General features: G+C 39.7%; 1 protein-coding gene across 2 annotated transcripts in view; it reads right to left on the reverse strand.

The window, feature by feature from the left end:
- Positions 1-26: 26 nt before the first annotated feature.
- LOC145456748 (uncharacterized) overlaps positions 27-25,485 on the reverse strand; it is a 39,653-nt gene continuing 14,194 nt past the window's right edge. The window contains exons 6-23 of one of the 2 annotated variants that reach the window (XM_080334866.1): positions 25,327-25,389; positions 24,318-24,476; positions 21,742-21,931; positions 20,594-20,743; positions 20,448-20,532; positions 17,068-17,633; positions 16,365-16,461; positions 15,254-15,306; positions 15,016-15,186; positions 10,431-10,539; positions 10,260-10,367; positions 10,085-10,201; positions 7,376-7,466; positions 7,212-7,311; positions 2,654-2,730; positions 2,393-2,592; positions 1,512-1,616; positions 27-600 (exon numbers count right to left, since the gene is read on the reverse strand). In XM_080334866.1, coding sequence (XP_080190992.1) covers positions 428-600; positions 1,512-1,616; positions 2,393-2,592; positions 2,654-2,730; positions 7,212-7,311; positions 7,376-7,466; positions 10,085-10,201; positions 10,260-10,367; positions 10,431-10,539; positions 15,016-15,186; positions 15,254-15,306; positions 16,365-16,461; positions 17,068-17,633; positions 20,448-20,532; positions 20,594-20,743; positions 21,742-21,931; positions 24,318-24,476; positions 25,327-25,389 — 2,614 coding nt within the window. In that variant the 3' untranslated portion in view covers positions 27-427. Of the gene's footprint in view, positions 601-1,511; positions 1,617-2,392; positions 2,593-2,653; positions 2,731-7,211; positions 7,312-7,375; positions 7,467-10,084; positions 10,202-10,259; positions 10,368-10,430; positions 10,540-15,015; positions 15,187-15,253; positions 15,307-16,349; positions 16,462-17,067; positions 17,634-20,447; positions 20,533-20,593; positions 20,744-21,741; positions 21,932-24,317; positions 24,477-25,326; positions 25,390-25,485 lie in introns of both variants that reach the window. The other variant, XM_080334865.1, reaches the window with a different exon arrangement.

Raw genomic sequence — 25,485 nt, forward strand, 5'->3', positions numbered from 1 at the left:
CCTATTACTACAACACCAGCCAGCGGTAGGATATAGACCTTGTATTAATAAAATGTTTTCTCTGAAAAGCAACGGTACAATAGACAAATCGCAGTGTCTCAGTGAGGTGATTCTAAATAACGTATCTGAAGAAGCAGTCGAGTGTGAGCGTAAGTAGAAAACTATGTGTCGTAATACAAAGTAACGGAACAGTGTAAAGAACAATACCGAGGACTGAAATTCATCGTATTAACGAGTCAGATACTGACTCGATGTCAGTGTTGCAATGGGATACAAAGGACGTTGGCTATAAGAGAAGAACACTGTTAACGATGCATGGCTTAAACGTAAAAAGACCTTGGAGCAATGCCTGTGGCCACCCGAATGTATTATTTAAAGTTTCAAGTAATGGTCGCACGGCGCAGCCATGGTTATAAATAGCATTGGTTCAAATTGGAGTCTCTTTGATGGATCCAAAATCTTGCTGGCCTTTGCGGCGTTTGGCACTTTTAAGCGAGCCCAGCGTCTGCGTTCTGCTTGTCGAAGACGGGTGCTCGTATGGAGACGTGTAATTCTGACCTCCGATATGTAGGTCGCTATTGAAGTGGGTTTCCAGGTTATCTGTAATAAATAACCAGAGTTGTAATGACACGTTCATGACTCGACTTGAGTCTTTTTGTGTATTGACTCGAATTGTACTCGAGCCATTTCGCATGACTCTGACCAAGTCATATGACCCGACAAATTCTATATGTCTTATTCAAGCCTCATATATCAGGACCAATAATAATTGAAAAATAGGCCCAGAAACTGTCTTTCATCTGTTTGATAAACATGTTTAGAGTGAGAAAAATGAGTATATTATGAATCCGAAGCCTTCAATTCCAACCAAAAGTTTATAGGAGTGAATTGAACTCGATACTGAACAGTAAACTCTATGACTTGGACTCGGCCTCGAGTCTTCACACTATGACTCGGACTCGGCCTTTTGCAACGTGACTCGAACTGACTCTGTGGTGAATTGAAAATGATTTGACTGGACTCAAGTCAAAACGATAAAAGTCAAATTGACTTGTGACTCAGAACCTTGAGACTTGGTTACGACCCTGCAAAGGACACAGGTAATGACACACAAGTAAGTGAGGCCAAAAAGTAACCAAGAGAGTTAAACTTGAATGCTGACTAGTTCGGTGGTTCTCAACCGCCTGTCCTCCAACTACATTTCAATTTTATAACGTAATTGCAAAATGCAAGAAGCTGGTCGCTTGTACATTAATGAGAGATATGAAATAACAAGTTTCATTAAATTGAAATTTCATGCATTTTTCGTATTTGCAGTTTGGATTTCATTTTAAATTTTACCGGCCCCTCAGGCTAAAAAATTTGAGAATCACTTGACTAGTTGAATACTAACGAAGAATCGCAATCTGAATTGAAAGACTGAAATATACTTAGATTTTAAATGTGTTCACGGTCGTCGGTAGACATAGATGTTTGCATTTGTTTTCCCCAACGGAATATTTTCTTCATACCTGAAACGATGCGACTTCCGTGCCTGCTAGATAAATTTCCGTGCTGCGACGGTGCTGCGCGGTGATGGAAAGCGTTATGATGGGGTGGTAAGAAATTTTGATGACCTGCAGAAAAATGGCGGCGACTTAAAATCCACAAATGGAATCAAATCAAATATCCCGCTAAAATGGACTGGTTTTCACACGAAATTTCAAATAATATATCAAATTTCACGCGGCTTTTTAAGTTTGCGGTCTTCAATTGCGCAGATAAAAAATGAATTAGGGATTTGCACTTGTAGGCTACTACTCACTCAAGTGGTTAAGTTTTCAGACTGCTTCCGTTTCTCCTTTATAATCCATACTACTTACTTTTACATTTCGGCTTTTGTAAAGTAGATAGTTTTGAGATTGGTTTGTATTTGTGAGTGGGATTCAACATGCCAAATTGGCCCGTGTATGATGGTAACAAATTATATATTCTAAAATTGTCGTATTTGTAGTTTTGCGTGGTTACAGAGATGTATCCTGCAATTTTGAAACTACTGCGATTTACACCTAAAAGAATGCGACATCTCGACCAAATCTACATTTTAAAACTACATGAGTACATTCAAACCATCAGCTTTCTACTTCTACTCGCAGTAGCTTTGACAAGTCTTGGAAATTGCTACTTTTACTCGTTCTCGAGCAGTAATCTGTGGCATTTCTTCTACATCTATTTGACCACTGCAGTAAAAATAGACATGCTAGTGTGATCCAAAAAGTAGCAGTATTTCATTACTTTGTTATATGCCGTTTGCCTAATTTTTTGTCAGTTATTATTATGAATACATTTGGCAATACGGCCTTTCTCGGTATGAATGAGTGCTCCAAATACAAACTCCACAACTGAATCGCACCTGCGCCAGATCTCATTAGCGAGTGCAAAATCCGGCTGTCGTTATACGCCGGATAATGCTGCTGTGCTTGCGAATGACCGGGCGGCTCGTTCGCAAGACTCGAAGACTGACGGTGATAACTCTTCGACTGCGTCAGCGGCGACATTTGACCCATCGACGAATTCCTACCGCCCTGATTTTGCCCAACTCCGTCGTTTGATCTGAATGTGAAAAGATTGTGCTGTTGAAACACGGGCATGTCCGCCGTACGCGAGATAGTACCTGCCATCCCAAAACGCAATGTGTTGTTTCACGGCCCCTTGCGTGCCCAAATGTCTGTCATCGTGCATGACGTTGACCTGGAAAGTATAGAGGGTAAAATGAAATGAATTCATCGTAATTTTATTAATAGCTTTCATCACGACATCCAGCGCGAGAATATGTATATTTTCACTCTTCTTTTGAATCTGTTTGAGGCCTCGCCTGATAATAGGCATAGGAAAAGTCTCTAGGTGTAAATATACATATTCTTGCAATGGATGTGGTGATAAAAGCTATCTTCTAGTTTGACATCTACTAGCTATCTACGACAAACCAGCTATTCAACTACGTTAATAAATAGCGCCACTCATATTCCTAATATATCATCCCTACAATAAGGCACTGTACATAAAGGAAGTGCAATAATAGGATGTAGCATATTTCTGTCCATGATGTTTTGCGGCATATACACTGACTCATGATATACATTAGGGTTGTCTAAAATTTGAAAAATTTCGAAAATGCTGCGTTGTAATGTCTTATTCTATAGATTATTGATTAAAAACATCAACAAGCCTGAAAGAAGCTCTCAGGAACGTCGTTAAGATTTCTTACAAAGCGTTTGAAAGTAGCTGCCAAAGAGTGGGCGGGCCACCGACGGCGAAATTGCAACTAGGCGGGCAATGACGAAACCACGATTCTTGATTGGGTAATCGGTTATGCTTCAATGATGACGGCGGCTGTCAGCTCTGATTTGGGTGCTTCACCGTGTTTGACAGAAGGAGTAGGTTTTGCTGCTGCTGAGTCTGTTGGTGACGGCTGTAATACTGTAAAAGCGTGTTGTGGTTTGATGAGTCAATAGTAGTAATGTAACAGTGGTTCTTCGAATGTATCAGTTGTAGCAGTAGTTTCTGTTTTGCGGAGGTGGAGTCTGTTAGTAGAGACGGGAATTTGTAAAGCGCATTGTGGGTTGATGCATCAATAGTTGTAATGCAACACTTGTTCCTTGCTCAATGTTTTAGTTGCAGCAGCATTTTCTGTTCTGATGAGGTCGATTTTGTTAGTAGTGGTTGTGGTTATGTACAAGGGCATTGTGGGTTGGTGAGTTAATAGTCGTAATGTAACACTTGTTACTTAAATGTTTTAGGCGTAGCTGTAATTTATGATAGAAGGCAAAAATATTACTGTCATGGCAGAGGCAAAACGGCGGAAGACTGTGCACTTGCCACAGAGAAGAACAAGATCTCGATCTGAGCATTACTTGGTCGGATATGCTTGCGATTACATCTGTGGCTCGAGATTACCAACCTTGCGAGAAGTAATGAGTTACTTTCTGCATCTGAAAGACCATTGCCCTCAGTCAACCCCTACTCGTGAGCTATGTAATGTGGTGGTTCATGATGTCATGACAGTGTGGCAAATGGCGAGAATTGCCACAATACTTAAAGGAAATGCGGTGAAATTACTTGAAAAACTGAACAAAAAATATATTTTTCTGAAGGCGACCATGAAACGGGAAAGTGATCCCAAGGGTAAGAGGAAAAAATTCACGGAAGATTTGGACAAGTTGTGGGATATTGGAAGTACAGATGCGATAGCAATAATACAAAATGACATTTATCTATCACATGATAGAAAGCTCGAAGACATTGCATTCTATGAAGATCAACAGCAATCTCGCAAATGCATAATGTTGGGAAGAGACAAGATTCTCGCTAAAGACATCGAAAAGAAAACAGCAACCATGGCGGATAGAACTGTTAAAAACATTCAACATGACTCAAGTGATGACTATGTTGTTTTAGCATCTTCTTCATCTTCAAAAGAGGGTGATAGTTTGAGTTCAAGTTCTGATTATGATGCTGATGTTGGTCTTGGCACCTCGACAGCCATTAAGCTGATGGCACCTAAAAATATTATGAATAATACCCATGTGTCCCAAGCTCTGGATCGATTGCAACTAACAGACAACAAGGCAACAATGCTGATCGGAGCATTTATTACGGCTTGTGGCGGTGACATAGCAATGTTCTCTCTGTCAAGATCTTCGACAAAGAGAGCCAGGGAAACAAATCGTCTTGAAATTTCCAAGGATATTTCAGAAAAATTTGCAGAAAATAAACCTCAACATGTTGCTATTCATTGGGATGGAAAGCTCACAGAGGATAGATTAGGAAATCGGTATGAGGCTCTGTCAATTGTCCTATCTTGTCATCCTCAATACTCAGAAGGAAAACTACTTGGCATTCAAAAGATGCAAAATGCTGCAGGTCAGACGCAAGCAGAAACCACTTTCAACATAATTGAAAGTTGGAATATAAAAGATGCTGTAACAGCTTTGGTTTTTGACACTACAGCAAGCAACAGCGGCTGGAAGAAGGGTGCAGCAAAGATTCTTGAAGACCTTCTAGGAAGGAAGGTGTTCTACCATGCATGTCGGCACCATGTGTATGAGCTGGTAGTGAAAGACGTTTGGAAATCTTTATTTGGAAAGGCCACAACTGGACCAGAGAATGCATGGTTTGCCCACCTTAAAAGGAACTGGAGCAGTCTTGACAGGGAACAGCAATTCAAGACTCTGACTATTCCTCTATGTTTTGCTGAACGAGCTGCAATGATAGTTGATAAGTTCAAGCTACTGTTGAACAGAAAAGATTTTTTCACACGGGATGACTACAAGCAATGTGTGACTAATGCTCTTGCTCTTCTCGGTGCAGATGAAGATATACGTCATCACAAACCTGGTGCAGCACACCATGCGAGATGGATGGGTACAATTCTGTATGCTCAAAAGATGTTCATGTGGGCCGACCAATTAGATTACAAATCTGAAGAAGTTGAACTGCTGCGCCGCTTCAATTTATTTTTGGTTCTCTTTTATATCCCTGCGTGGGTGGATTCAAGCATTGGTCGTGATGCAGCTGGTAATGACTTGAGATTCGTTCAGCACATGTTGAGTTATAAGGAATATGATGAGCAAGTTTCCACAGCTGCTTCACGAAAGCTTTTGAAGCACGACTGGTATATTGTTGAGGAAACCGCTGTATACGCCTTGTTTTCACCGACGGAAAGCAAGGAAACCCGGGAAAATATGGCTAAGGCGCTCCTGCAAGTAGAGCGAACTTCCAGTTTCAGAAGGGGCCCACCCTCATTGAATGCAACTATACAGATCAACAAGGACAGTACGTTGTCTGACCTTATTGGGCCCCAGTCGTGGTACATATTTGAAGTTTTTGAATGCTCTGGGGATTGGCTGCGTCAACCGGTTGATGATTGGCACTTTTCAGATTCATTCAATAAATTGAATTGCTACGTTAGTTCTGTCAAAGTCGTTAATGATGCCGCAGAAAGAGGTGTCAAGCTAAGCACAGACTATGCTGCAATCTTGACTGACAATGAACAGCAAAGAGACAGTTTGCTTCAAGCTGTGGAACAGCATAGGAAGATTTTTGGAGACAGCAGGAAGTCTACTCTTATCAAAGGCCAGTGATCTGCAACACTGACCCTGCGATATACTTTTTAATGATGCCTTTTGTAAATAGCATTTTTGCCTTTGTTAAATCTTGAATAAAAAGTGTAATATGCGTTCGTTTTAGAGAGAGACGTCGACTTACCATAACAAGCCATAAGGAGAAATTGACTACTGGTTTGCAATTTATGAGTTACAGTCGTTGTCAACTGGTATGTTTTAGAAGGCTCGAAGGTAGCACGATGCATGCATCTAGTTCATTCTTATCTTAGTTGGCCAAGCTCCTGTGCAAGAAGTAACAAAACTGTTATACACAGTGTTCAGGTAGAAAATATATTACTGGATCGTTATGCTGTTGTCGATGGCAGCATTAACAACGTCAATTTACCATATCGCCAATGCCACGAACAGAAATGGCTGCAAACCAACACAACAGAGTAGAACGAAATCGTGACCAGCAATGATCACAAAATCAGTATTTCAGCCAATCAGTAGCTTATTATTACAGGTTCCAACCAATCAAAATTCTAGGTTCGTGATTGCCCGCCCACTTCATCGATTCCCCGCCCACATGCAGACGGCTACTTTCAAACGCTTTGTAAGAAATCTTAACGACGTTCCTGAGAGCTTCTTTCAGGCTTGTTGATGTTTTTAATCAATAATCTATAGAATAAGACATTACAACGCAGCATTTTCGAAATTTTTCAAATTTTGGACAACCCTAATATACATACACACGATCTGTGCATATGCATACCATGAGTGCATGATGTGCGAATGCAGTTGGATAAGGAAGGTGCAGATATAGCCTAGTAAGGCTTTCGAAGTCTTGCACCCCATCTCCATGCTATCCTTGTAACGCTGAGCGCCATGCGGGGAAACCACGGATACCAGTGTTACTAACCAGCTCTTTGTTATGACCCGGCCAGGGATTGAACCCACAACCTACCCATCAATAAGTCGGATGCTCCACTGCTATCTTGACAGTGTAAAAATATATTAAGTATAAAGATATGTAATAAAGACGGAGAGTTGTTAGCTTTAAGGAAAGAATGAGAACTACCGTAGTAGGAATGCGCTCATGAGTAAAATAGTAATTGTGAATATCACCTTGTTCTTCTTGTTAATTTTCTTTTTCTTCTTACTCATCAGACTGTGAACCACCATGCTTTTATTATCCACGTCTTTTCGCGTATGATCACTCGTCGACCTAAACCGATGCCGCGATGATCTAGTTTGAAATCGACTTCAAACACAGACACTCAAGACATTACCACTCGTTATTGGGGTATTCCTCTTGTGCCCGAGAGTAGGATCGAGCCATAAAAGAATTCATTGGAGGCGACAGACTTCGGTCTTGAGAATCTGGAATATGCCCAAAAATGATCAGAGTGTCTTTACTCAAGTTTAATGGCGCCAGCCGATGACATGACGAACAGACAGAGATACCTTGACACATGAGGTGATTGATTAGTCACTAGGGTTGTCCAAAATTTGGAAAATCTTACAAATCCCCCGTTGTAATGTCTTATTCTATAGATTATTGATAAAAAACGACACTGAGCCTGAAAGAAGCTCACAGGAAGGCCGTTAAGATTTCGTGCAAAGCGTTTGAAAGTAGCTGCCGAAGAACGGGCGTGCCACCGACCATAGAACGGCGAGAAGACTAGTAATCACGAAACCACGGCTCTTGATTGGCTAATCGGCTATGCTTCAATGACCACGACAGCAGCAGCTTGCTGATTAGGTGATCAAGGAGTCTGCTACCGACGGCGATTCTGAAAGCGCATTGTATGTAGGCTGACAGATAATGATTTAGGATTGATTCAGGGTATGTTGAGGTACGAAATACATGATGAACAAACAACAGCTGCTTCACAAAAACGTCTAAAGCATGAATGCTTTATTGTGAAGGAAGCCGCCGCGTAGCCTATATGCCTTGTTTTCAACGAGGGAAAGCATAGGTGCTTATGCTAGTGGCGACGGATTCCTAGTTTCAGAAAGGATATATCAGTATTGAATGCATATATAAAGCTTAGCAATGACACTATAATTTGTGTGATCTTATTGGGCTCGGGTTGTAGTACATAGTTGAAGTTTTGAAAGCTCTAAGGATCGGCTTAATCCGCGGGTTATGTTGGGCACTTGTCAGATGCTTCCATCAAACTGTATTCACTTGCAAGTGTTGTCAAAGTCCTTGATGATAACGCAGAAAAGAGGTGTAGAAGTAAGCACAGACTATGCTTGATATGATATACAAACTATGCTGCTTACTGTGCACTATGCAGCATTGTCTGTGCTTACCTTTACACCCCTTTTCTGCGTGATTATTAAGGACTTTGACATAACATATCCAGCATGGTATGTGCTCACCTTTACGCCACTTTTCTGCGTTATCATCAAGGACTTTGACAACACTTGCAAGAGAATACAGTTCGATGCAAGCATCTGACAAGTGCCAAGCATAACCCGCTGATTCAGCCGATCCTTAGAGCTTTCAGAACTTCAACTATGTACTACAACCTGAGCCCAATAAGATCACACACATTATAGTGTCATTGTTAAGCTTTATATTCGTATTCAATAATGATATATCCTTTGTGAAACGAGGAATCCGTCGCCACTTGCATAAGCGCCTATGCTTTCCCTCGTTGAAAACAAGGCATATAGGCTACGGCGGTTTCCTTCACAATAAAGCGGTCATGCTTTAGACGTTTTTGTCAAGCAACTGTTGTTTGTTCATCATGTGTTTCGTACCTCAACATACCCTGAATCAATCCTAAATCGTTATCTGTCAACCTACATACAATGCGCTTTCAGAATCGCCGCCGGTAGCAGACTCCTTGATCACCTAATCAGCAAGCTGCTGCTGTCGTGGTCATTGAAGCATAGCCGATTAGTCAATCAAGAGTCGTGGTTTCGTGACTACTAGTCTTCTCGCCGTTCTCTGGTAGGTGGCACGCCCGTTCTTCGGCAGCTACTTTCAAACGCTTTGCACGAAATCTTAACGGCCTTTCTGTGAGCTTCTTTCAGGCTCAGTGTCGTTTTTTATCAATAATCTATAGAATAAGACATTACAACTGAGGATTTGTAAGATTTTCCAAATTTTGGACAACCCTATTAGTCACGCATTACTTTTACTTTCTCGGAGTATTCGAGTAAGCTTTGCTTACTTAGTCCATTGGCTGTTTTTAGACTTTTTTCCAGGGTTGTAACCATGTCACAAGGTTACGAGTCACAAGTCAATCTCACTTTTATAGTTTTGACTGGAGTCAAGTCGAGTCCAAGTCATTGTGTTGACTGTTCAGTGTTCAGTTTCGAGTTAATGACTTGTTAAGCCTACTTTCTATGTCTCTGCTCGGTGATATCGAATGCTAATATATCGAATGCATAATATACTAGTTTTCTTCACTTTTAAGGATTTCAGGTCACATTTTCAAGTACCAGTACTAATAGACAAAATACCGATAGTGTTAGGGTGGTAACTCGAGTCATTACAACCCTGCCCTTTCCACTCCGACTTCTACTTGCTTCTCACAATTTGTAAAGTAGTAAGTCGTTTCGGGATAAGTTTGTATCATTATTTGAGTAATTGTCACAAGAATCATGTGAAAAAATACCTGTATCACAGCACCGGTATTTTTAAAGATTTTACCTATATGCAGTATCATCAATTAATCGTTGGTCCCAAAGATACAACCCCCTAATTTCGACAGTAGCCGGCTCTGATTAGCTGGTAAAACTATGCAAACTTGAACCAAATCTACATTTTGAAACTACTTGAGTAGTCAGGCCTCAAAAACTGCCGAAATAGAAGTGAAGGTAGCCTAAAATCGTTACCACCCAAGCAACGAGTGCAAGTAGACATACCGATGTATACTGTACAGTACAAATACTTTGTTGTCGACCACTCCTGGTTATAGGCTTACCGCGAGACACTTCCAATTGAGTACTAATGATACATTAAAGGCGAACAATATTACCGTAATAATGACTTTTCGCTCTCCGGTCCCGAATTTTCGAATTGCGCAGGAAGGCAGTCGATCCACCTATCGACCCGGCTTGCATCCCCGTGGCAAAAGCCACGTTTCCGAGAGAATCTGCGCAGAGGTACACGTCGTAACCGTTCTTGATTGAAGACATGTATTCAATAAGTACCATTTTGCCAATGTCCGTTGTTATTGCGGTCTCGTGATATTAAACCGTATGGTGTGCTTGTGGTTTGGTGTTTTCCGTCTATTGAATCATTCCGTTGGACTGAAGCTTCTATGGAACGCCGTTGTCGGTTATATTGCTGAATTCCGACTGTGTGTTTTAGATGTAACTTACTGGATTTATGCACGGATGAGTTTTTGTCGTTGGACGCCCGTTTTCCGAAAATACTGGACTTGATGCGACGCACCTCTTTCTTGTAATCGTCGCTGTCGAGCTGCTTGTTCTGGAATACGAAGGGTGGAGGATTGGTGGTTGAGCATAAGAATCTGCATAGACCTACTACTATATAGGTGAAATTGTTATAAGGATGGCGTGAAATGGCCCCTGTATCTCGGTAACTGGATAAATCTTCGATGATTGAACCTGTTTTTGATTACATGAGTCATTTTGCGTTAGTTGTGAAGATATAACTTACAATTTCGAAAAAGTAGACGACCCCTCGACCAAATCCACTTTATGGCACTACTTATTTTATTCTTCCTCCTGAAGTAGTTTGGACATGTCTGAGACATTGCATTCAAGATTGCAAGATGAATATTTACGACAAACACGCTATGCGACTAACGGCACCCAAAATAGGTTCATAGTTCAATTTTTGAAACGGAATTCCGTTACCCTGATGTAGAGGCTATATTGACAGTTTGGTTTGACAAATTCACTTTCGAAATGGACACCGTACTTTCTATTTGACGATATCCAAGACATAAAAAGTAAATAGCTTGGCCTCAACAGCAGTTGAAGTATTCTAGAAACAGCACCACTTCCATAAGTGCTTCGTTGCTGTTTATACGCTTTGTTTAACATAATAGCTAGCAGAGTGCGTCTCTTGATGAGCGTTAGCATAGGTAAGATGGTCGTAAGCCGCACATAACCAAGTCATAATATTGTTTAGTGCATCCCCCACCAACACATTATGTAGCATCTTAGAAATAGTTTACAACCAGTCAAACCATATTCTTTTACGATCAAAACTACTGGTATGACTTGAGTGGGAGTTAAATACGTAAATTAAACCCAAATTTGTTGTGTGATTAACTCCTTTTGTGATCGAAAACAAAGATAATATGCATATGATGATACAAGTTGATACAATTGATTATTTTCCAATATTTTGTACATTAATCAAAACATCGCAAACTGCATTTACGCTAAAGGCATTGTTAATATATATACAAAAATATATGTGTGACAAATTACTTTCACACCAAGTTTCCACTTGCCACATATGACCTTTATACAAAGAACCAGTAGTAATAATGATATTTCACAAGCTCGAGGTTAATAACACCAACAAATATAAACAGAAACAAAATTTTAACAGCTCTCAAAGCGAAACCGTATTCAGAAATTCAAACTAAAATTATTTACACTCGCGCACACCTATATTGACAAAGTCAGTCAACACAAATAACTCGAACGAGGTGGAGTGTTTATCTAGTCAAGTGAACAAAGATAGGGAAGCTTCACACAGAATAATGGACTACTCCGTAAGCATGACGGCAATATCGAGTCTGAAATTACAATTCAATACAACACACAAAGCACAACAGCATATATTGTTACATTACTATAAATAAATCTCCTCTCCAATATTGAATATATATGTATAATGGATATCAAAGGATGATTTATTATGCCTGCCAGCCGTATGTACATACTATAACAATAAACTGTGAATTCGGATGCCATGAGCATGGGACTGCAGGGGATAACTATAATTGAATCACAATTTAGAGATTGTATCAAGCCACTGAGATCTACTATACTGAGATGTATAAAGTGATTACAAATGTGGATAATTTCGGGCTCGTTTATTGTTACGCCATGTATACTCGGATGTTTCGACACTTTCCTATCTTTTCATCTTATCGCAATGTTGTGGTGTTTTTAATTGATAAAATACTGATGAAACAAACCAGAACCAGAGAAGTGGTGAGTGCCAAAAGACAAGGTTGTAACCAGTCACAAGTGAATCTCACTTAAAAAGGTTTTACTTGACTCAAGTCGAGTCATTTTCAATTCACCACCGAGTCAAGTCAGCTAGTAGAGGGTCCAGTCCGAGTCAAAGCGTTTTGACTCGAGTCCGAGTCCAAGTCATTGTGTTCACTGTTCAGTTTTCAGTTCAATCCGATCCAACCCACTTTTTCAACTCTGCTCAAGTGATATAGAAATGGCTCGCATTCATAATATCGTAATTTTCCTCGGTCCCAACAGTTTCTGGCCCTATTTTTCAAGTATCAAGACTGATGGACGAAATACCAATCATGTGGTGACTTCGCTATTCTTCAAAGTTACAATAAAATGTCTGTCTTGGCCGTCCCAGTCTCGAGTCATATGACTTGGTTCGAGTCATGCACAATGACTCGAGTACAAGTCGAGTCAATACACGAATTGAATCTAGTAGAGTCAAGTCATTTTACACCAGGGGTGGGCAAACTACGGCTCGCAACACCTTTCTGTGCGGCCCGCGAGAGCCGAAAGAAACTTATTAAAAATATTGATAAAATGCGTACTAAATATCGAATAATGCAGGGACTTGATTAAACTTTTTCTTAGTATATTTCACCATGATAATTTTAAGGCAGTGGTTCTCAAACAGGGGGCATGAAACCCTCTAAAGCAGTGGTTCTAAACCTTTTTGTCTTCGCGGACCCCTTTCGCATCGTCACGGACCCCCGCGGACCCCCACGAAGTTTAACTTCAGATTTAGCTCACGTGCAACCGTCCTCTGTCTTGTGCAAAGGACAACCGTAGGCTTAGTGATAAACAGCAACAAAATGAGCGTTCTTGAAAATGAAATCATACTATTCATATAGAAATTGGATTTACTTCTATTATTTCAAAGCTAATTCTGCAACAGCAATTCTTGAAATACGTGGTCGTGTCTTGAAAATACGAGCCTTCGATTTGATGTGAACGAGTGCCGACAATCCATCACCACAAATATAATAGGTGTGGTGAATGTGGCAATAACGTGTACAGCTTCCGAAGACACATTTGGGTATGATCGCAACAAATATGGGACCAAAAAGATTTTTTTAATGAACATATAACGTCAAGCCTGGTCGTTTTTATATAGCAGCTTATCGTGAAGTCATGATGGAAAGATCGTTGTGTATATTACAGGAGAAAATGGATTTCATAAACATTTCGAAGTCACCGTGATTGACGTTACTCATCCAACTTTTCCACAATCCCGAACAAAACATTTTTAAACAGCAAAATGTTTGTATCAGTGGGCTATTGGTAATTTATCAATTAAAATGAGTCAGCACAGCGGGATATTTCATTTTATATCGGGATTCTGTTGATCTGAGCTCTGGAATTTTACTAGTAATGAAGCGAAACTGCCTCGTGATTTTTCTAATTAAAAAAATACCAATTTGGTTATCAATTATTTTGAGGCTTCGCGGACCCCCTGAAAATGCTTCACGGACCCCCAGGGGTCCGCGGACCCCCGGTTGAGAACCACTGCTCTAAAAGGATGCGCGAAGCCGAGATCAACTGAAAAATTTAGCGCGATTTACACCCAATTCCTCGTTATTGCTCTGTATTTAGTCTGAATTTCATATCTAAAAGTCTCTCATCCACAGTCGTAACCTTCCATGCCATCAAACATTCCGTTAGGTTTGCTGGCATCCTGGTTCCGTTTTGTGATGTGACGATAAGGTGGGCGCAAAATCTTTCACCAACATCCCAGGGTGTCCCATCTCAAGGCCCACACAGTTTGATAGGTTTCAACAGCTAAACATCACAGAAATCCTAAACGAGATTGACATAATTCGGATCACGAGTGTGATTTCAGATTGGCCACTCCATTTTTAATTATTTTAGTGGTGTGCTTATAAAAAAACGATTCGCGCGTGTCTTATGTAGATTCGTTCTCTGTATGGTATTTATATTTTATCTAGGCCTGCAAATAGTAGAAGCGTGTTTGAAGCTAACATGGGTATGATGCAGTGAGCATTGTGTGTCCTGGAACTGAACCCAAAGTGGAATTATTAAATCTATGAACAGTTCGCTGCTCACAGATTTAAGTTTCAATCCTGTTTTAAGAATCGGGACAACCGACTTTCATCTCTATAGTTTTGAGAAATTGGTCATTGATGTCGACCAGCCTATGAAATCTCGCCGCCGTTTCTGATGCGTGTACGATATTAGCATCAAAGCAATGTTTGGTTTGTTTTAAATAAGCATATGTATTATCTCCATGTCCTCACTATAATCAAATGCCAATATTGCTTTTTGGTTTATAATCCCAATTCTATATAGTGCGGCCCGCGAGCTCAAAAGTTTGCCTACCCCTGTTTTACACATTTGAAAAACAGAGTCAAGTCGAGTCACCAAAAATTGTGACTCGAGTAGAGTCGAGTCATTACAACACTGCCTATCAGAGGTGCTTAAATTAGTCACTGTTGGTACTTAAGAAGTAGAAGCAACATCGTTCATTTCTACTCAAGTACTCAAGAAGAAGCTGGGATTTCCAAGTAAGTAAAAAGTAAGTATTCTAATCTACTTTTTAGTAAAGTTTCAATTGTGTTATGTTAAAGCAGTCTAAAAACATCAGGCAAAACCAACTTGATTACTCCGAAAAAGAAGAAGTACATCATTACTGATCACATCTGAGCATAGATGACTTCAAATGAGCACACATGCTCATTGTGCGGCCACTTTACAAGATTGTACACTGCGGCCTTACCCTTTCCTCCTGCATTTCGTCCGTCGGTATCGAAGTCATGAAGCTCTGCATGCCGGTTATCAGGTTCTTTCCGTGCTGCGAAACCGGACGTACGTCGCCGTTATTGGGATTTGAGACGGGCAGCTCCGGTTCGTGTTTGCTATGATTCAGGGTGTGGAGAGATTTTGACTCCTGCGAAGGCAAAGCCGCAGTTTATGAGAAAATGTGTTTGAGCTATCGCGTAATCTTGGTAACTTACCGCGGTGGAATGTGAAGTGTCGGCGTCGCTACGCTGCTGTTTTCGTCCGACACCTGTACATATTTTGGTTTCATTTATTCCCGATTATGAACTTAAGTTTAAAGGGGCACTGCGCTCTAAAAATGATGTGGTCTCAAATTGAAGGGCAAAACGAAAGAAAAATTTTGGCCACAGCCGTTCTCTTCACAACGCCACCGTAATGGAGCTGTAATGTATTGAAATTTCCAGAGTTGCAGCACGCTCGAGCAGTCACGCAGAGATCGAACTTTATATAGTTGTCAGCCGATGTTATGAAGGAAATATGTCGTACACGCCAAGGTGGTTTAGATACCGCGTTCAACGGAAGATGTCCAGTCAGGAGATTTACGTAAAAATCGGGCCTAGTGTATTCTATTTCCTTCATAACATCGGCTGACAACTATATAAAGTTCGATCTCTGCGTGACTGCTGGAGCGTGCTGCAACTCTGGAAATTTCAATACATTACAGCTCCATTACGGTGGCGTTCTGAAGAGAACGGCTGCGGCCAACAGTTTTCTTTCGTTTTGCCCTTCAATTTGAGACCACATCATTTTTTGAGCGCAGTGCCCCTTTAAATAGCTGATTGAGCCTGAATGATAAGCTAACAGTGCATTTAATGGCTTTCGAGCCTCCGTTCAAATTCATAGAGGCATAGTATAGGGCTGGGCTCAATGATTCAAGCAGTCTACTCTAACCTGAGTTGAGTAATTAATTCTAATGATTTGAGTTGAGCGGTGGAAAATGATTTTTTCGGGATGTAATATTATACGCTCATTGCCACTAATAGTTCATTTATCAACGAGAAGTATGGTGTTCGATACTGCGGAAGGCGGCATACGAAACATGTACCATAAAGCTACACACGTTAGTGGTGATGACATATCTGTGTCCGGCATTGTGCAATAATTTTTCGAATACTGAAATTATACGACCCTCGCCACTAAGAGCTAATTCATTTTATCTTCATATAAGAATATAGCTAACAAGTAAGCATCGCATGTAGATGAAGAGTAGATTAAAGTGAAACTTATCCGTAAACAAACGCAAGCATACAGAGGCTGAAACTCCCCACATACTTCTCATTAGCGTACCGATTCGTTCGGGGACTGTGCTTTTCAAAGGTTTTTGATGCTGCTGCACAAACTTGAGCTCCTCGTTCTTCATATTTTTCCAATCTTCTTTCCGTATCTAGAACGAAATCGGTAATGCCAAAGCGCCATTCTTACCAAATCCTATTCTGGTGCCGGTTTATTAAAGGCAAACAGTGGAAAAACATACCGGTAAGTCAAATACAAGTTTAGACACTGAACAATCAATGAGCTCATTATATTCGCGACGATATGTTTGATGTGAAAAATATTACGTTCATGGTCTTCTGGGTGTGTGTGTCTGGATTATACAGACATGAGTCACCATTAATTAACGGCGTACGACTATTATGTTCAAGGCATGTCGACAACCGAGGTGGTGAAAGCAGTCAACATTGTTACTGGAGTAGAAGTAGAAGTTATGCAGTAAATTTCTTCAGATGGAGCAATTTATTTCCAATCTAATTTGTGAAATGTCTCTCTGCTCTAATTTAATTCCAAATATAATTAAATTTCCTAGATTTTGCAAATTCATTAATTCTAATCTAATTTCGGAAAATTGTGTAGCTATAAATCTAATTCTAATCTAATTTGTAAAATGAAAATATTTCATCTGTCCATCTCTGGACTGTTGTGCCTCGAGTCAATAAGTCTTTGAGTGTATCCGATTACAGTCCATCTCGACAAAATATTTCAGGACACTCACCTCTTCGCGTATTTCGAAAAACGATTTCACTGCCGGGACAGCATCCTGCTGTTTCCACGCCGCGTGCCCAGGCTTCTGCCTCGGAGTCTTTATAAATCTCAAATAGTCCGAAGACGGGTCGTCTTCGAACGAAGCCGATTGGTCGACCGGAGAACCGTTTACGGCTCTGCCCGGCACTGCGTCTGTCACATCTTGAGTTATGTCTGCGTTATTTTCCGTGTATCCGAATTTGCTTTGATTCTTTTTGTGTCTATTGGTAGCCGGTTGTTGGAGATTGTCCGATTCTTGTCTATTGCTGGAATAATCTGGATGTGTCGCGGGGTCCGGCTTTTGGTCATCTGGCGACGTCCGTTTCGCTTGATTCTTGTCATGCTGCAGTTTGTCTTTTTGCGAGCGTAACATTTTCAGCAACCTGTTGCCTTTCTTTGGGCCGATGCCGTTTTGCCGGGGTTGGCTTTGAGGTTCCGGCTTTTGATTGAGTTTGCTTTGTGGGTCGCCGTTGTGGCTTGTATCGATTTGCGGGCGCTGTTTTGGCGATGCGGGACGCTGAGGGTCGCCTTGGTTTTCTGCAGACGGATGAGATATTTTTTAACACATTCAAGTTCCTATTTACAGGCTCTGATGGGCATTATTATGAGAAATGGACATGTAATATAATAGCATGTGGATCAAAGTGTGGATTAGGGTTAGAGTTTGAGACAGGATTAATTTTGGGTTTAGGATTGACATAGGGTTATAAAATCATATGCTAAGTGTCGCATGCTCATTTCATGTATTTTATTGCATTACACGCTCAAATGTCGAGGAGCCTATTTACAGATCATCGAATTGGAGCTAAAATGGGGATTTTTTTAATTTGTTAAATTTTTTCTGGAAGGAAATGTGGCTTGCGAGAAAGTGAGAAATTCTTTGAAATATTTAAAAAAAAGATCTCTACATGTCACCATCGCAGAAGCGTTGCTATTTGCTATTTACCAAAACATGAGCTCATACTGACTGAAGCGTCTCTATTCACTCTATACACACTCAATATGACAAGAATGCAAAGAATTCCATTCCAAGTATTCCACTCTCAGGGACAGTTGATTGTTCTGCCAGCATAAAAGGATCATCACTGCAAAAATACAGATGATTGAGCTCCTAATCATCACCACGGTATTACCCCACTTGGAATCAGTCGGGCTGATGTTTGCATTGTCTGATTTCAAGAGAGAAATTAGTAGCCAGATAATACACTATTCCCTCTAGCAGGCTGCGTAGAGGATGCAACTAAGGTAAAATGACATTATGAGATGTTCATAAAACACATTAAATCGCAATGTATATAGGCACTAATACAAATTTTGATTCTTTGATACAGTGCATTATTATCCTTCAAGACAGCAGTAATAGCTTTTATAATCATACATTATATAGGCCTAGCATTACAATACAAGTTGGGACGCATACTAGTTACTGTAACATATCCAAGGCTCTTTTAGAGTACACCATAAAACTTAATGTTTATTGGTTTTCTAATGCAGAATACCATATTGTAATACTTTACTACTGTGTGACACTCACAGCGTATGTAGGTGTAGGTCTACAGCACATTGTACAGGAAAGAAACATTGAGACCATGAATGATTGTGTTTCTACCAGTTCTGTAGATCCCTGGATGAAATGCTTCCTACTTTCCAAGATATTTAAACTGCACTACCGATCACTCAATTACCGATACATTGTAATTAATTGTGATCATTTCCACCAGCGAATCACAATCACAAAGTTTCCAATTACGACTGAGGATGAACACAATTGATTTCCATTTTATGGATGGCGATTAATAACAATCGAACAAACCAAATACATAAATGAAAGTACTGGTACTATAAAGCAATAAAATTGCCACAAAATTATTAAAAACCACTGATAGCTTACATCACAATCATAAGTCAGCAATGATTGAGTGAGTATGATCAAAAATATATAGTATGAAAGAAAACCTGACATATAGCCTATAATGTATGATATTTGCAATCTCGTCAGTTGACATGCTCTAGTACAGTGGTTCTCAACCTTTCTGTCTTCGCGGACCCCTTTTCGACCGTCACGGACCCCGCGGACCCCCTCAAGTTTTCGTTCAAAACTAGCTCAATGATCGTGCGACCGTCAACTGTCTCATCCAAATATTAATTGAAGGCTAGTGATAAACAGCCACAAAATGACTTTTCTTGAAGATTTCAGTACACTAAATGTAGGAATTAGGTAGACTTTTACTTCGAAGGTAATTCTCCATCTGTATTTATTGTCATGAAAATTCCCGTCTTCGATTTGATATGAAAGAGTGCCGAAAATCCATTTCCACAAAGATATATATTGGTGGCGAATGTAATATTAACGCGCAACACTTCCGACGACACCCTTTGGTGTGAATTTTTATGAACATATCACGTCCAGCGTATTCATTTCTAATCTACCATCTCATATTGAAGTTATTTAGTGGTTATATCAAAGAAGAAAATGAATTTCGTGGCGAGGTTTCAATTCTTTCATTGGGACAGATTTAGGAAAAAATTGAGGAATTTCTGTTTCAAACGACTGCTTACTAATTTGCTGAGACTGTCAACGCCATATTCAAAATGTTTTGCAAAAATTTCGAAGTCAACCTGTTTCATTTTGCTATCTCCAACATTTCATTTTTCCACAAACCCCAACAAAACAACTCTAAACAGCAATATGTTTGCACCAGCAGGTTATTGGGAATTTGACAATTAAAATAGGTTTGTACAGTCGGATATTTCATCTCAGACGACCATTTGTATGATTTGAGTTATAAAGTTTTAGCAATTACGAAGCAAAACTATCTCATGCTTTTCCTAATTAAAAAATTAATAAGAATTAGGTTGTCAATCATTTTACAAATTCAGAGGCTTCGCGGACCCCCTGAAAATGCTTCACGGACCCCCAGGGGTCCGCGGACCCCCGGTTGAGAACCACTGCTCTAGTATGAGTAGAAGCAGAGGAGTAAATTTCCACTCAATTACCAGTATAAGTAGCAATTACCAGGACATATCAAAGCTACTTCAACTGGAATCAGAAAAGAAAAGGTCTGGAAAGTAATCAAGCAAGTACTTTTAAAACATTGATTTGGAATTATATTTATTTACCATGAGAGGCTACTGCACGAGGTTATATGAAAATTTCACTCATGAAACTGGTGCAAACTTATCCCAAAGCTACTTTTTACATTCAAAATTTCATGCCGGTGATGTCACATCTGGTGATGAGTTGATACACAATGTTCTCTTCAATTCTCTACTAGTTGCTGACAACTACCCCTGACCACCACTGCATAAGACTACATAAGAACAATATAATCTATTCCAAAACAAGCTTACCATTTCTTGATTTTAGCTGCCTCGTCTTGCTGCTGAAAGGTCGGTTCAATATGCGATGCAGCGATTTGTCAGTCACTTTGTCCAACTGAATTCGAAAGTCAGTTAACAGTGATGATACGCAAAAAATACACCAAACGAATACGCACCTGGAAGGCGGGGTGGTCCAAACAGTCGAGTGTTGTAAACCTCTCTTCTGGGTCCAACTTCAACGTGCAGATCATAAAATCCAACATGACGCTACTCACAACTCCGGCGTACCTACGTTCGAGTGATTTAGCTGGTTTCATGTTTGGAAACTGGAATATATTGAAAAGAGGTGAAATTGGCAATGCAGAATTTCAGAATTGAATTGAACAAATTCTTTCATATTACTGGAGACGGTTAATTGTACATATACCTGCGCGCTCAGATATACAGACAATCCATCACATTGTGAAAAGTAATCATAAATTTGACTAGAGATGATGGTATGACCAGTTCAGTTCAGTATATCAACAATTTTCATCAATTCAAAACACCATAAGACTGAGATACGAAGAGGAGGCATGCACGGTGAATGAAAGTAAAAGAAGATAATACAAAAAGACAAACAACAAAATGAGGTGGCATATGACGGAAGGCAAGAATGTTATGTCAGGTTGTGGTCCGGTAAACCTGACGGCCGACTAGAAATTGCTTGTATTTCGACTTGAATGTGGACAATGGACATGCTCGATGACTGTCGGATAGCCGGCGAGATACTGTTAACTTCAACATCAAGTTGGTAAAATGTAGCCAGATATGTTTTGTCGATTTATACTCTGTAATATAACCAGGTGTCTTATGCTCCTTCTACTAACATTCTGCATTTTAGATTTAGTCAAAATTAGTGTTTGAACATATTTGTATAGCTTTGATGAGTGAAGCTGTCATATCAAAAAGTTATTTTCGGTGAGGTGAAATAGTTACATATTTGAACTTTCAAAGTCATTCATGTAGTTATGATGGCATAATGAGTGGTACGGTACTTGAATACTCAAACTCGATTCGAAGCTTAATACTGACTTCGATCGAAATAGTCAGGTACTCGATTTTCCCCACGGAATAGTTAGTAGTTCCCTGTAAAGTCTAGTTTCACTTGTGCAAGTCTATAAAGGACTGCTTTGACCAAGTCTGCATATCGTCACGACTTATTCACATAATGGTATTTGTAGCAACAGGGAATCAAGCAAATATGTAGGCCTACTGTTACAGAACACAATAAAAAACTATCCATACGAAAAAAAAATAGCATGACGATCACGCCTTCACAAACCTTAACTCCGACAAACCGCGGATTGGTGAGCAGTAATTTCAGCTGCTCGGGAGGCAACGGACCGAGCACGTTTTGTATCGTGAAGATTTGATCGATCTCGCTTTCGCCGGGGAAAAGCGGTTGGCTGTCGCTCAGCTCGCCTAGAATGCATCCGATCGACCATACATCCACCGCTTTACCGTACTTGGCTCTGAAAGGTAGCACGGCAACAATAGGCGTGTAATCGAAAAATTAGCCAGATTGACCCTTTTGATATTTCGCTACCTAATAGACCTCATAGAATGCTACAAATATAATGCCAAAACAACACTTTAATGATAGAAAAAAGCAAAATCTATCAAACGCGGGAGTATTTGATGGAATGGGTGCGCCATTGCACTTGTTTTGCTGAAAACAAATGCTGAGTGTTGAAGGGCCAGATCTACCATGCTTCCTGTAGTATAGGCGTAATAGCAACATTCGCTGATAGTAGGCTACAGCTGAGCAGGTAGCACAGCGTAATAGACACATCCTAAAATACATTATGCTGCCAAATAATAAATCATAACCAAAGAATAATGATGATGACAGGTAATGTTTATAACATAGACTAAGATTTAAAACACTCGTTAAAGCCCAATGTTTAAATACTCTTTTATAGACTTTTCCAGTACACCATTGTAGTACAGCTGCGATGTTAAAAAAATTGGCTAATTCAATCAAGCAAACATTACACCCAAGAAAGCTGCATGTCGAATCACAATCATTAAAAATTCTCTATCAAACTGCTTTAGGCATTCCAGTTAGTCAGTGAACCCCAGTATGGAGGAACGCTGCATTAGAGCCTTATCAGGGCCTGTAGGCTACTCTTAACGACGAAGAAGTGAAATAGTGAACAATAATAATGTCACTGTTCCATCGGATATCGGCGCGCAGAAATGAATGTCAAATTGACTGGCCGCACACGGTTGTTTTGAAAACATCCAATCTGTAACTTTTGTGCGTCTTGGGCAGATGAAGTGACTTGTCACCGGCTTAGTATTATGCCTAATCACATAAAACAGGCAGTAGTCTGCACAATGACTTCAGAGGCTTGAATCTCAAAATATTGCCATAAAGCAGGAACCATAAAACTGCACTGCTAAACACTGTACACATGATGTAACACACCGTATATTGGCAGACTGATGTTACCTCCTATAAACTTGATGGTTGGTTTATCTATTGACCTCTGATGGATGCAAACTAAATAGTGGACTGCATGAAGGAGTCTCACTAAATAACTAGAACCCAAGTGACAGACAGACAGAAGTTTATTTCCAATATTAACGAAATAATTCAGTGAAATGGTGTGATAGGACCATTTGGTCATCAAATCTGGTATAGGTTAGGTACATCGGATTACTATTATTAGGTATATTATATTAAGTGGGAAGTGGGGTGCTCATTACGTCCGCTATTACCATTTTTACTAGAATCACCATCATGTAGCAATGGTCATGGGCCCATATACAACTAACTGAGGTATTGATCATTTAATATAATCTTAAAGTATCACCTACAAAAGGACAATCATTGTAATCGGATAATAACAACCAAGAAGTCGATTAAAAAGATTTTGCTGATCATAGGCAACTGGATAGGATAAAGCAGTATTTACAATGATCATATAGTTGTGTATGTTTACAAATCAATATTGTCTGATTTATCATGTCATTTAAATAGAGTGTTGGACAATATAAATTTATGTGCGATTCCCCATTCTCACATCATAGCCTAGTTTTAAAGTGCAGATGAATTAAATCCCGAATGATAAGCATCCGCTAAGTAAAGCCTCAAACATACTAGCAACAAAAAGCTCTATTATAAAGAAGCTTTCAAGTCTGCTCAAGTACTAGAGATAACAACCCTACCACAATAAACATCATCTGAACGAGGGATTAGTTACATCAAACTCACAATGCGCGACAATACAGAACTAGACATATTTCGGAAAAATGTCAAAAGCGTTGGAGAGTTTTGAATGACTCCGAAGTAATCACATTGTCAAAACGAAACAAACTTAAACTGTAAAGGTCACAATACACATACCCCACCAAGTCACGATCAACAGACCAATTGGTAGATGTGTAGAGAGAGAGAATTGAGTAGATTGTTAAAAAAACATTAAGATTTAATCCTCGTGTGTTAGGGTAGGATTATGACAAAATAGAATCATTTCTTTCATTGTAGTTCTGCACTTTGGTTTATTAATTTCAACATTTTACTATCTATCAAAGGCCGTAGCGAGATAGGCCTAAATTGAATGGACTTGCTACAAGCCCACAAGCAATGAAAGATTTGATGGTACTTGGGTAACAAAGCCACGGTAAAGGGTGAAAAGGATTCGTGTTGTGGGACACAAAATCTACTATTGTGTCGAATATTGTGCAACTGCAAATATGTGCAAACGAATAAGTAGCATCGTTGCCAGAAAAATTGACATGGAAAAAGTGTGTCTAATTACAAAAAAACAAATTAAAAAAAACAAAGTCGCATCACTGCATAAGTGTCATATCGGAGGCTAACAGATTAACTGACAAGTTCAGACAGCCTACCCGAGTAACAGCTCTGGAGACCTGTACCATCTGGTGGCAACATATTCGGTGTATGCGGTGCCGCCTTTACCGGGAACCGCAATAGGTCTTGCGAATCCAAAATCACACAGTTTCAGAACGCCTGACGAACTTATCAATAGATTTTCAGGTTTGATATCTCTGCAAAATTAATAATCAGTCAACAAATCGTTTCAAACTTGAGCTTAATTTTCTATTAGTTGCTGACGGCTACTCCTGACCAGAGTCAGCCGAAAATATACGGGTACATTTCAATATGAATACACTAGGTATACAATTGGATGTTGAAGTTCTGTACCTCCAAGAAGCGTTCAATTTATTGCATGTCATTAAGATCAGACATCTTAAGCACACACATATAGAGGTACTATTACTAACGCACAAATAGAAATAATGCTGAAAAATTTTACCAGAGTGAGTTTAGAAGTAAAGATTACATTGATTAAGCCAATTAGAAGGCATAGAAAACAAAAGGCTCTGGTACATTCTTTTAGAATGAAGTTTGAACAAGTAGTTTAAATAGAGGAAATGTTCCAAGTCAGGAGTGTCAATAACTCATCAAGCTAAATTCCTTGGTTAATAATAATCACCTAGCCGCTAGTGAGTGCATAGGTATTTTAATCTGGAATTTTGAACAGCCGTAAATCCTACCGCATTCATTGTGTAATTTTCCCAATAGATGTACCCAATAGACATTGGTCTTTGCTAAAGAGAGTCAACTATTGCATAGTGCATACCTCTTATGTTATTTCAACTCCCTATCCTGAGCAATATGTTATATCTGCTGGGTGGCCCTAACACAATCACTATTATCACAATGCTTACTCGTGGTTCTCACACCAACATTTTAATCCTACTATGGTCAAAACGTGCGTTATGTCCATGCCTCTGAGTTATTGAAACACTTTCCAACCTCTTTTAATCGTCTTGAATCCCATGATATACCGGTATTGCAAAATCAACAATAGTAAATTAATATACTCAAACTTACCTGTGAATGACGTCGTTGACGTGACACCAGTGCACAGCTTTTATAAGTTGATAAATATAACTCCTGCCAAAGTAAATAGTTCATTGAAAGTTATGCGCCAACTCAACGTGTAGATATGTTGCCTTCACAACCACAAACAAACAGATGGTCTAACTGCTT

Source organism: Botryllus schlosseri, chromosome 15 (genome assembly GCF_051294905.1).
Source record: "Botryllus schlosseri isolate E-star chromosome 15, Bs_hap1, whole genome shotgun sequence".
Lineage (NCBI taxonomy): Eukaryota > Metazoa > Chordata > Ascidiacea > Stolidobranchia > Styelidae > Botryllus > Botryllus schlosseri.